The sequence below is a fragment of the Stegostoma tigrinum genome, chromosome 19 (assembly GCF_030684315.1).
Source record: "Stegostoma tigrinum isolate sSteTig4 chromosome 19, sSteTig4.hap1, whole genome shotgun sequence".
Lineage (NCBI taxonomy): Eukaryota > Metazoa > Chordata > Chondrichthyes > Orectolobiformes > Stegostomatidae > Stegostoma > Stegostoma tigrinum.
Genome location: NC_081372.1, coordinates 13,329,782 through 13,343,539, shown reverse-complemented (window position 1 = coordinate 13,343,539; position 13,758 = coordinate 13,329,782). Strand labels below are relative to the sequence as shown.

General features: G+C 43.9%; 1 protein-coding gene across 1 annotated transcript in view; it reads left to right on the top strand.

The window, feature by feature from the left end:
- The window catches only part of LOC125461569 (Na(+)/dicarboxylate cotransporter 3-like), a 40,054-nt gene extending 30,407 nt beyond the window's left edge, over positions 1-9,647 (top strand). The window contains exons 10-13 of the mRNA XM_048550490.1: positions 119-231; positions 2,667-2,828; positions 6,888-7,025; positions 8,567-9,647. Of these exons, the coding sequence (XP_048406447.1) occupies positions 119-231; positions 2,667-2,828; positions 6,888-7,025; positions 8,567-8,746 (593 nt within the window). The 3' untranslated portion in view covers positions 8,747-9,647. The remainder of the gene's footprint in view (positions 1-118; positions 232-2,666; positions 2,829-6,887; positions 7,026-8,566) is intronic.
- The last annotated feature ends 4,111 nt before the right edge of the window (positions 9,648-13,758 follow it).

The following is a 13,758-nucleotide window of genomic DNA, read 5'->3' as shown; positions in this document are numbered from 1 at the left end:
TCTGAAAAGTACTATACATCAGTGATAGTTTTATTTTCTTTTTAGTGAAAATCATCACAAATAACTGGAAAAAAGCTCTCTGTTTTGGAAATTTTCATCCTCTCCTTCTGATTACCAGAGCCAGTTACTCCACGCAAACCACTGTTGACTTGGGAAAAGGTCCAGCACAAAGTGGCCTGGAATGTCATAATACTGCTGGGTGGAGGATTCACCATTGCAAAAGCTTGTGAGGTAATTTCTGTTAGCTCATTTAAATTTAACACAAGTAGTTGCTTCAGCTACTCATTGCTAGCCTTACACACATGCCCTTGTAAATAGTTCCATTTTCCCCTCGCGCATATTTATCACTTTCTTGAATTGTTTTCGACCATCTTTTATATATTGTGATTCACTTGACTGTAACGATAAGGATATAGGAACAGGTGTATAGGCCATTCAGCCCTTCGAGCTTCCCTGCTACTCGGTATGATTTGTACCTTTTACCCACTCCCACAATCCTTCCACTCGTAATCAGAAATTTCCTCACCATGGACCTGCATGGACTTGCTCTTATTTTTAAATCGTGCCCCTGGTGCTAAATCACCAACTAGGGAAAAGCACCTTACAGGCATCTAAGATAACAAGGTGCGGAGCTGGATGAACACAGCAGGCCAAGCAGCATCAGAGGAGCAGGAAGCCTGACGTTTCGTTTATCAGTTAAGTATTTTGTAAGTTTCAGTTAGATTCACCTTTCATGCTTCAAAACTCTAGAGAATATCGGCCTGGTTTGCCCAATCTCTAACCATCGGACAGTCCTGCTCCTTGCATGCTGTCTGACCAGCTGTGCTTTTCCAGCTCCACACTTACTGACTCTCCCTTCCAGCATTGTCTCCAATCCTGCCATCCCTAGAAAAAGTCTGGTAAACCTTCTTTGCTTTACTTTTAAAGCAATAATATTTCCCCTGAAGTATGGAGACCAATACTCTGCACAGTAGTTCAGGTATGGTCCAACCATGCTCCTATACAACTGAGGCAAGACGTCACTACTCGTATACTTAAATACTCTTGCAATAAAGGCTAACATTTCATTAGCCTTCCTAATAGCGTGTTGCACTTGTATATTAGCTTTCAATGGTTTTTCATCAAAGACGCCTAGGCTCTTTGTACATCCACATTTCCCAGCCTTCCACTATTTAAGAACTACCCTGCATAGATGTTTCTTCAGCCAAAGCAGATTGTGTCAAACAATTCTAAATACTTTTTAGGTGGGCAATGTGCTCAATACATTATGCATTTGTTACCAATATCACTGACTGACCAGGAAGTAAATATTCCTGGTACACCACCAAACTCTTTCTTAATGATTCTGAACAGTATTATCGGGCCTCTCCCACTCATCGCCTCTGTCATAGAGAACATAGACCCCATGTATCAAATCTTCTGTTGTATCTACATCCTCTTCTCCCTTGCATTTTGCAATGTATCTATAATGAGGGGCCAAAAGCAGCTGACCCAGATACTTGTTTTTGTATCATTTACTACTATAAATAGAGTCAAGAATCCTTCTAAAAGTAAGAATGCAGGTGAAATGTGCTAGACTTATTATTAAAAACAGCAAGTGCTGGAGAAAGCACTCATCGGGTGATCCCTTTGAGACCAACCTCTTCCCCACATAACCCCTCTTTCCCTGGGATTGCTTCCCCTCACCCTAATTCAGCACAGAATCGTACAGAGCTCTTTGTTCTTTCAGTGTCAATTGTGACTCAATGGTCGGAGCAAAGTGTCCTTCTGCACAAACTTAAGCGTATCGTGGTGCAGTAGTAGTGTCCCTATCTCAGGACTAAGAGCCCAGGCTCAAGTCCCACCTGCTGCAGAGGTGCATAATAACATTTCTGATCAGGTTGATTTGAAAAAAAAGTTAATTGTTTTTAAAAATCACAAACTATATTTCAATTTGATCTCATGCTGCACAGTTATAAAGTGCCACCTTTCAGATGAGATGGTAAACCTGCTCCCTCTGGTGGATATAAAAAGATGTGATGATGTTAATTTCGGAAAGAGAGATAATGGGAACTGCAGATGCTGGAGAATCCAAGATAACACAAGTGTGAAGCTGGACGAATACAGCAGGCCAGCACCATCGTAGGAGCACACAAAGGATCTAGGCCCAAAACATCAGCTTTTGTGCTCCTAAGATGCTGCTTGGCCTGCTGTGTTCATCCAGCTTCACACTTTGTTATCTTAATTTCACGAAGACTCGGGGCATGGAGCTGAATTCTCCCTGATGTTATAGTTTATAGTCATCCTCAGCCACTGCCAAAAAGATCAGATTATTGCATTGCACTTTCTAAGACACTGTTAAATGCACTTTGGTGGCTGTATTTTCTACATTTTAGCAGTGATTAGACTGAGCACTTCATTGGATTTATTGAAACAGTTTTGGATGATGAGGTTGTGAAAAGTAATTTACAAATGAGGAACAAACTTGGTGGTTTCAGAAAACTAAAGTCATCATTTTTTTACCATTAAAATATTTAGTCTATCGTGTCTGTACTTCCTTCTCAGTTGGCTTTTATTATTCTACAATTTGGGAGTATTCAGTCCTAAATGAAAATATTAATTTGAGTGCTTGTGTATAACATGCATTTGAAAGGGATTTTTGGATTTGCCTTTTCCCTTGTTACTAGGAGTCAGGGCTTTCGAGGTGGATTGGAAACAAGCTGCGTCCTCTGGAACATATCCCAGCCAGTATCATTGCTCTGACTGTCAGCCTGGTTATTAGCTCATTCACTGAATTTACCAGCAACTCTGCCACAAGTATAATCTTCCTGCCTATTTTGGCTGAGCTGGTAAGCTACATGCTTATTTTTTCCAATTACTAGTCAATTTTCAGAACAAACAGTGACAGTTACAAAGTCTGAGCTTGTCTTTATTATTTGGTTACAAACATCATAGAAAGGTCATTGTTTTTACTCGCTCACAGGATATGGGCATCACTAGCTAGGTTGGTGCTTATTGCCTGTCCCTAAATATCCTTGAGAAGATGGTGCTCAGTTGCCTCCTTAAACCTCTGCATTCCGTATGGTGTAGGTAGATGTCCACAAAGCCATTTGGAAAGGAATTCCAGAATTTTGACGCATAGAAACTATTTTAGCTATTCGCACACTGCTGTTTATGTGTTCTCACTTACAACTACGATGGCGAGGGTTTTGTCTGCAGTCAGCTCACCATATTACAGGGAGGGCTTAACTGCTCTGGAGTGGGCACAGAGGAGTCTTTCTTGCAGGGCTTGGAAATTGTGACCGTGAGGATATTTTGCACAGTGGTGCTTTGTCTCTTAGAATAGAGGAGACAGAGAGGTGACAACTGAGATGTACAAAACTATGAGGGACTTGATTCGGGAATGACCTCCTTCCCCAGCTGAAAAATCAATGATTTAAGGTGATTGGTGCAAGAATTAGAGGGGACTTGAGGAAAATATTTTTCACCCAGAGGGTAGTCGGTGTCTTAACTCTGCTGCCTGTTTTGATGGTGCAAGCAGAAACCTAGGACTCTACACCTACTGCCTTGTAACCTGCTAGGCTAAGGACCAGGTTTAGGAGGATGTGGATCACATGAAAGACTAGTTGCTTTGTTGTTCTTTATTGGCTGGCATGGAGTCTGTGGGCTGAATGGCCTCTTTTTATGCTGTATTGTCTCTATGATATCACTTCACTACAGGTAATTTCATCCATTCACTCTCCTGTTTCATCGCTTTGCCGAATAGGTGCTTGTTTCAGGATCTTGAACTGGTGTTCCCTTGACAGGGATCCATTATGAATGGAAAATCATGGAAAGCATTCATGTGAATTCCCAGTATGCACTTCTAGAAGACAAAACTCTTCTGTGGACACAAACTTACATCAGAAATTTGGAATTGAGATAGGTCATTTAACCATCAAGCCTGTCCCACCACCATTCAATAAAATCGTAGCTAACCTGTTGCCTAATTTCATCTAGCTCCTTTAGCACTTTAACATCGTTAACCAATGAAAAGCTAACAATCTCAGTTTTAAAACTGACAATTAATCTAACATCATTTGCTGTTTGCAAAAGAGAATACAAAATATTTCCACACCCTCTGCACCACCCCCCCTACCCCCAGCATGTGTAAAAGTGTTTCTTAATTTCATTCCTGAAAGCCTGGCCCCTCCTTATTTTTAAACCTGTACTCCCTAGTCGTACCTCCATTTCCTACCTGCTAACCTCATCCCGCCCCCTTGACCTGTCCATCCTCCTCGGACTGACCTACCCCTCCCTAACTCCCCACCCATACTCTCCTCTCCACCTATCTTCTCCTCTATCCATCTTCAGTCCGCCTCCTCCTCTCTCCCTATTTATTTCAGAATCCTCTCCTCATCCCCCCTTTCTGATGAAGGGTCTAGGCCCGAAACGTCAGCTTTTGTGCTCCTAAGATGCTGCTTGACCTGCTGTGTTTGTCCAGCTCCACACTTTGTTATCTCCCTAGCCGTAGACTCCCAACCAGAGGAGATAGTTTTCCTGTGTCCTGTCTGTTCATAGAGATGTTCCTTCATTCTGTTCCACCATTCATCAGATCATGGCTGACCTGGGGCCTAACTCCACAAACCTCCCTTTGGTCCAAATCCTTTGCTCAATAAAAATGTTTGTATTGTATATTTAAAATTAACAATTGATCTTTTGTGGAAGACACTTCCAAATCTCTACCCCCCTTTGTGTGTAGAAGTGCTTCCTGACATCTCTCCTGAACAGTCTGGCCCTAATTATCAGACTATGCTCCTACTTCTTGAATCTACAACCAGTGAAAATGGTTAATGTTTATCTACCCTTCTTTTCCTGTTGATATCTTGAAGACTGCAATCAGATCATCCCTTAATCTTGAAAATTTGACAAAAGAAACAGGCCTAATTTGCATAACTTTTCTTCATAACTTAACCCCTCAGGTATCATTCTTGTAAACCTACGTTATATAGTTCCCCTTGATATAAACTTTGACCAAATTACCCCCTAATTTTCTGAGTTCTACAGAATACAGTCTTTGATTTTGTAATGGCTATTTGGGAAAAGTTGCATGGCTCTCCTTCCATGACCGTTGTACCCTTCCTAAGTAGGATTGCCAGAGCTGTCCATCGTATGTCAGGTGGGGTCTAGCCATTGCCTTTTAGAACAGGATGACATATGAAGAAGGGAATGGGTTTTCGTGGGGTGTTTTGCGTTTGGAAACCTCCTGATCTGGCAGAACCCCCTGTTACCTGTACTAAATTCTCCACCCGTCATGTTTGTGATCTGGAGAAATGAAGCCAGGCTGGAGTCAGGCCTGTTATCTCCAGACTCAGTCAGCAGGCTAAAATGCCCTCTTCCATTACCTGGGACAAGCATCCGGTTGTAGTGATGAATGTCTGGACCTAAAACATCCACACCACAAAACCCAAACATCCTCCCCTATTCACCTCACACACAGCATTCCTACTCAGACATGCAATTGCCTGTCACGAGCACCGTGTCAACCAGAATAGGGAAGGGGTGGCCAAGTGGTATGTTCAATGGGTTATCACCCAGACGGCTAGTCTAACATCCTAGTGATATGTGTTCAAATCCTGCCAGGGCAGATAATGAAATTTTGCTCTGGCTCAGTGGTTAGCGCAGCTGCCTCCCTGCACCAGGGACCTGGGTTCAATTCCACCTTTGGGTGGCTATCTGTGTGGAGTTTGCACATTCTCCCCTTGACTGTATGGTTTTACCATTGGTTTCCACAGCCCAAAGATGTGCAGGTTAGGTGGGCTTGCCATGGTTTAAAAACCACATGCGGGGTTACACAGACGAGGATGGGGCCTGTGTAGAATGCTCTTCAGAGGGTCAGAGCCTATTAGACGGGCCAAATAGCCTCTATTTGCACTGTGGGGTTTCTATGATTCACCATTCCTGCTCCATCCTTCCATGTTTAATATCTGACCCTCACCCAGTATACACGATGGTTAGACCTCAGAAACCATGTTTTTCAAATATTCGAAGAAAACCTAAACTCGTACTCAATCTAATAGAACTCATACTCAAACTCATTTCTTGCTGAAAGAAAATTTCAGGCACATTCAAAAGATGTTAAATTATAATCAAGCAATCACTCTGGTGTAAAACAAACAAACATTTATTCAGCAAGCACATCAAAGACAGATAATCCTTTAATAATGTCTTAAAACTGTCAAACAGCCAGTCCACACAACTATCATCGAAGATAAGTGATTCTGGTGCCAGCATTCCAAGTGGACTTAGCTGTCAAAATAAACCATTACTGCTTGAATCAATGAAATTTATTGAAACTGCAAAACCAAACGGTTTGTCATTCTGAGTTATACCAAGTGTCCCATCAAACAGTGTGATGGCATGATGGCTCACAGTGGCAAAGACCCAGGTTGAATTCCACCCTTGAGTAACTGTTTGAGTGAAGCTTGCAGGTTCTGTGGGTTTCCTCTGGGTGCTCTGGTTTCTGCCCACAGCCCAAAGATATGCGGGCTAGGTGGATTAGCCATGGGAAGTGCAGGGTTACAGGGTTGGGTGGGTTGGTCTTCAGAAGGCCAGTGTGGACTGGATGGGATGAATGGCCTGCTTCCCTGGTGAAGTAATTCTATAAAAACAATTAGTACCCAGTTCCAATCACAGCCATCATTTTCAAGGCTACTTCTGGGAGTTCTTCCAAATGTACTTGTATTGCTTTGGCCCTAGTCACCTTATTTACAGTCAGACCATCAGAAAGACATCGTGTGTTAAAAAAGAATGAAGGGATTGCACTGAGAAAATATTTTAAAATGATATGTGCACTCAACTTTAACACTGTCATTACCTATCAAAAATTTTGTCGCTGACACTCTTTAAACTGCAATCCTTTCCTGTAGGCTGTTCGAGCCAATAATCATCCTTTGTACCTGATGATTCCAGGGGCAGTGAGCTGTTCATTTGCCTTCATGCTGCCAGTTGCAACTCCACCAAATGCCATTGCTTTTGCAACAGGGCAGTTAAAAGTCAAGGATATGGTATGTGAAAATTTATATATGAAATATTGATAGTTATTAATAAGATTGGTAATGATGAACACTTCGCCAGAGCTTAAAAAAAACACTTATATCGGTGTTTTGATCATTTTTTAAAATATACTCAAGGGATCTGGGCATCCCTGGCTAGGCCAGCATTTATTGCCCATCCCTAATTGCCCAGAGGGCAGTTAAGAATCAACCACATGGCTGTGAGTCTGGAATCACATGTAGGCCAGACCAGGTAAGGATGGCAGTTTCCTTCCATAAAGGACATTAGTGAACTAGATGGGTTTTCCCCAACAATCAATTTGCAGTCATCATTAGACTCTAAATTCAAGACTTTTTCATTGAATTCAAATTCCACCATCTGCCATGACATGATTTGAACCTGGGTCCCTGGAATATTACCTGATCTCTAGATTAACAGTCCAGTCATAATTACCTCTAGGCCATCGCCTTCCCTAACACAGTCTGCAGTAACGTGTTATGGAATCCTAAAATCATAGATTAAAATTATTTCAGCCAAATTTTACTCCTTGATTCAGTCATTATAATGAAAACATGATGATAATACAATGTCACATTGAATGTCATACAGTAGAAATTTTTGCTGGCACTTGGCAAAGGGTGGGGAGACTCAGATATTTTGATGACTCACTTTCTGAGTCTTCATGCCCCTCTTATGAGGAGAGGGCTGATTTTTTGGCTCCTATTTTTGGTGCTGTGTCAGGGGCTCACAGAAAGGACATCTCCACAAGCATGACCGGGGAAACACTGATCTAGGAAGTCACATTTTCATTATGGGTAGGAAGCAGCTTGGACTGAGGTCGGAGACTGTGGGTGTGGCCTGGGATTAAGGCCAACCTTAGGGCACTAGCCCTGTGTGAAAACTCAATAGAAGTCCACACCTTTTCTACTCCCCTCCTCCCACAAACAATCCCCATGTCCCTCACCCATATCCACGCTACTCCACGGATATTTATCTCACACCTGCCCCGCATCCCACCCACCCACTCTCCCAAAACAAAACGATCCAGGGACTCACACCAAAGTGCTTGCATCCACTATCAAACCAAATTCTCGATTTCAGATTTGCTCCAATGCACACTCTGTGATCCACACTGCAGAGATGTTAAAGTCCTGCTTCTGTTCAAGCAGTGGAAGATTTAAATTTTCTGCTGCCTCAGTGAAATATCCAAACATGTAACGCAGCCTGACATCAGTTCCTCACCTGTGAAAATAGGATGGGGACCTCCTCATGGTAAAATCTGGGCTTTCATCAGAGCCTTGACCAGACACTAGGCTGCTGCTATAATGTTGCGGTGGATTAAGAACTCAGCAATAATAATTAACCTTCAAAAGCGAAAGAAAAATTTCAGGGATAATTTTACAGATCCAGGTATTCAGCAGGCAAAGCTCCTCAGCGGTTGTGCATTTATTACTGTGCAAAGTCATGAGCAATGCTTCAGGAATCTTTGTGCCCTGAGCTCTGGACACCCTGCACAGGTGAAAGGAAACTAAAGCTGGTTTTGTCTTGTCAGATGAAAATGGGATTGCTGATGAATATCATGGGGATCATCTTAATTAACGTTGCCATCAACACATGGGGCAGCCTCATCTTCAAGTTCTCAACATTTCCAGATTGGGCCGAGGCGTTGAAAAACGACACCAGCCGGGCAGGAACAATCTTCCAGCTGTATTATCTGAACGCAGTAGATTGATTCAACCTGCCGGAAACCTGATGGCCGATGCCCCTTTCCACTGCTTCATTTCGAAGACTCTCCCCACCATCAGTGTGACCCAACTTCTACTAGTCACACTCATAAACAACATTCTTTCTCTAAACTATTTGTGTTCACAAGCAAAAACAAATTGAATTCTCTCAACACTTGTGTGGGACATAGGCTTGGTTAGCAACGCTAGCATTTGTTGCCCATCCCCAGGTGCCCTTGTACTGACTGGCTCTCCAGGCCATTTCAGAGCACAGTTAAGAGTTAAGAGTCAAACCCACTAATGTGGGTCTGAAATCACAGCTAGGACAGACCAGGAGAAGATGTCAGATTTCCTTCCCTAAAGGACATTAGTGAATAAAATGTGTTTTGACAGCAATCAACTCATGGCCATCAATAAACTAGCTGTTCATTCCAGACTTGTGTTTTCCTAACTGAATTCAATTTTCACTATTTGCCCGAATTGGATTTGAACCCATGTCACTAGATTGCTACACTCCAATGTCTAGCTTGTTGAGCCTTACTCATCCAAAGACATAAGGAAAACCAGGCAATATCTTTTTTAGCACATGATTTTACAGATACAGACTTTGGCTTAGTGAAAGTTGTTTCCCATTTGCTCTCCACTTCCCATGGCTGTGCCCCACCTGGCCATTCACAACACACCTCCGTGAATGATCAGCTTGCCCACAATTCTACTCTACAGCAAGTGACAAAGCTCCTCAGATTGGTGCAAGGAAAGCTTCCAGGCCCCTCAGCTTTTCAATGCCAATGAAAAAAAGTCTGACATTTAACAGTAAAGGAAATATTCCCGTACGATCTTTATTGTTGTAAAAATATTACAAATAAAAATAAAGATAGGGTAGGTTATTTAAAACATTATTTTACTTCCTGTGACCCTTTTTCTGTCATTCTTTACTTCGTCTTTATCTTTGCCTTCATTTGATTTTCTAGTTAATTGTTAGTTAGTTGTTGCTACATTTTCATCACTTCAAAATAAATGCTCATTCCTTACTTTTCTTCACAGTATCATGTCATTGCTTTGTAAGCGCACCGAACCAACATTAAAAAGCCGCATTTGTTGGAAACCAGATTGAATATGGCCCAAAAGGCAGTCCCTGAAATGAAAGTCTGTCAAAACCAGGAGGGTTTGAATCTGAAGACCAAGATTTGTTTTTGGTGATATCAGTGGGTTATGAGAATTGAATCCCTTTTATACAGTCAGCTTCTGTCCCTCCTAGTGTTGTGACCTCACCACAACTAGTGTGTAACCGTTAAAATTAATTTCTCACATCAGTTTCCTTCAATCAGCGTTTTAGTTTGGGATTAGAGAGGAAACATTGCTTAAATGTAAAATAACATTCGCTGAGTCTCTCAGGGGCAATTAGGGATGAGCAGCAAATTCTGGCTTTAACAGCAATGCTCACATCATCCCCCACCAACCAAACCCACCCCATCACTCCCCACCAACACCACCACCGATGGGATACAGAGGCCAACCCTCAAGAGTTCACCTGCTGTGCTCTGATGAAGCCACATCAATGTAATGCAGTCAGTTCCTTTAATCATTTATCCCAAAAACAATGTACATAATGTTTCTGAGATAATGGGAACTGCAGATGCTGGAGAATCCAAGACAACAAAATGTGAGGCTGGATGAACACAGCAGGCCAAGCAGCATCTCAGGAGCACAAAAGCTGACATTTCGGGCCTAGACCCTTCATCAGAGAGGGGGATGGGGAGAGGGTTCTGGAATAAATAGGGGGAGAGGGGGAGGCGGACCGAAGATGGAGAGAAAAGAAGATAGGTGGAGAGAGTATAGGTGGGGAGGTGGGGAGGGGATAGGTCAGTCCAGGGAAGACGGACAAGTCAAGGAGGTGGGATGAGGTTAGTAGGTAGATGGGGGTGCGGCTTGAGGTGGGAGGAAGGGATGGGTGAGAGGAAGAGCAGGTTAAGAAAGTGGAGACAGGTTGGACTGGTTTTGGGATGCAGTGGGTGGAGGGGAAGTGCTGGGCTGGTTGTGTGGTGCAGTGGGGGGAGGGGACGAACTGGGCTGGTTTAGGGATGCAGTAGGGGAAGGGGAGATTTTGAAACTGGTGAAGTCCACATTGATACCATTAGGCTGCAGGGTTCCCAGGCGGAATATGAGTTGCTGTTCCTGCAACCTTCGGGTGGCATCATTGTGGCACTGCAGGAGGCCCATGATGGACATGTCATCTAAAGAATGGGAGGGGGAGCGGAAATGGTTTGCGACTGGGAGGTGTAGTAGTTGGTTGCGAACTGAGCGGAGGTGTTCTGCAAAGCGGTCGGTTGCAAACTGAGCGGAGGTGTTCTGCAAAGCGGTCAGATATCATCCTCCGACACTTCCGCCATCTACAATCCGACCCCACCACCCAAGACATTTTTCCATCCCCACCCCTGTCTGCTTTCCGGAGAGACCACTCTCTCCATGACTCCCTTGTTCGCTCCACACTGCCCTCCAACCCCACCACACCCGGCACCTTCCCCTGCAACCGCAGGAAATGCTACACTTGCCCCCACACCTCCTCCCTCACCCCTATCCCAGGGCCCAAGATGACATTCCACATTAAGCAGAGGTTCACCTGCACATCTGCCAATGTGGTATACTGCATCCACTGTACCCGGTGTGGCTTCCTCTACATTGGGGAAACCAAGCGGAGGCTTGGAGACCGCTTTGCAGAACACCTCCGCTCAGTTCGCAACCAACTACTGCACCTCCCAGTCGCGAACTATTTCCACTCCCCCTCCCATTCTTTAGATGACATGTCCATCATGGGCCTCCTGCAGTGCCACAATGATGCCACCCGAAGGTTGCAGGAACAGCAACTCATATTCCACCTGGGAACCCTGCAGCCTAATGGTATCAATGTGGGCTTCACCAGTTTCAAAACCTCCCCTTCCCCAACTGCATCCCTAAACCAGCCCAGTTCGTCCCCTCCCCCCACTGCACCACACAACCAGCCCAGCTCTTCCCCTCCACCCACTGCATCCCAAAACCAGTCCAACCTGTCTCCGCCTCCCTAACCTGTTCTTCCTCTCACCCATCCCTTCCTCCCACCCCAAGCCGCACCCCCATCTACCTACTAACCTCATCCCACTCCTTGACCTGTCCGCCTTCCCTGGACTGACCTATCCCCTCCCCACCTATACTCTCTCCACCTATCTTCTTTACTCTCCATCTTCGGTCCGCCTCCCCCTCTCTCTCTATTTATTCCAGAACCCTCACCCCATCCCCCTCTCTGATGAAGGGTCTAGGCCCGAAACGTCAGCTTTTGTGCTCCTGAGATGCTGCTTGGCCTGCTGTGTTCATCCAGCCTCACATTTTGTTGTCTTACACAATGTTTCTCTTTGTTGAAATACAAGGCCTGTCACAAAAACACACATTACATTTTTGATGTGTGGTTCTAAGGAAATAACCATGTGCTGTAAATGTCTATGCAAGGTATCAGAAAGCCAGAGTACTCCTTAGAGCACGAAAGGTTAAGGGCAGATTTGGCAGAGGCATTCAACGCCATAAAATTGCTTTGGAAAGGTGAATTAGGTGAAACTGTTTCCAGTGGCCAGTGTTTTCCAATAATCAGATGACCCTGATTTAAGGTGATCGACAAACTAACATTACTTTTGCTGAACACTGGTTGCCTGAAAAGATGAAGAAATCTGATTCAGTAGTACCTTTGTCTGGCAGCTTCTGTGAAGGAAGAAACAGAGTTAACATTTCAGGTCAAAACGTTAACTCTGTTTTTTTCTTCACAGATGCTGTCAGACCTGCTGAGCTGTTCCAGCAACTTCTGTTTTTGTTCCTAATTTACAGCATCTGCAGTTCTTTTGGTTTATAAACCCCAAATTGCACCTTTTTAGAAAAAGAGAATGAAAAACACGGAAATTTAAATTTTACGATTTTCATAAGAAAACATCAAGCACCATGCTCATCAGAGTGTCAGCGTACCCTCAGTGGGCCGAGTGGCCTACTTCCACACTGTTGGGATTCTATTGAGATCTTCTAAAATTCTGTAGATTCTGGATCTGTCCAGGCAGATTGGAGGGTGGCAAATGTAACCCCACTGTTTAAAATAGGAGGGAGGGAGAAATGGAGAATTACAGACCGGTTAATGTAACATCAGCCATTGGGAAACTGTCAGAGTCTATTGCAAAGGATGTAAAAACAGGACCCTTAGAAAGTCCCAACAGTAATATACAGAGTCAACATGGATTTATGAAATGACAATTATGTTTAACGAGTCTGCTGGAATGTTTTTATGATGCAACAAGTACAATAGATGGAGGAGAACCAGTTGAAATGGTGCATTTGGATATTTGGAAAGCTTTTGATAAAGTCACAAATTAGAGGTTAGTGAACAAAATTAAACCACACGGAATTGGTGGACATACACCAAAATGGATTGGAATAGGGCTCCCTAATAGAATCCCTACAGCGTGGAAGTAGGCCATTCAAGCCATCATGAGCCTCAGAAAAGCATCCCACCCAGACTCACCCCTCTATTTCCCATGGCAAATCCACTCAGCCTGCACATCCCTGGATACTACAGGCAATTTAACAAGGCTAATCCATGTAATCTGCACATCCTGGGACTGTGGGAGGAAACCCGACCATTTAGAGGGGACCCATGTATACATGGGGAGAACATGCAACTTCCACTAAGACAGTTGATGAGGGTGGAATTGAACCTGGGTCCTTGGCACAATCAGGCAGCAGTGCTAACCACTGAGCCACCATCCATCCCTCTAATTTTCTTCCTGCCTGTGTGGAATGCTGGGGTCTGCACATGACAGAGACTTCTGGAGCCAGAAATCAAAACTGCAAAGAGCAGGTCAGAACCTTGGAGCAAGTGTAAAGCTTAGGAGGAAACATTGAGTGGGAATTGGTTGACAGACAGGAAACAGAGGAAGAATAACGGATCATTTTCGGAATGGAAGCTGGTGACATGTAAAGTATCGCATGGATCAGTGCTTGGACCTCTGCT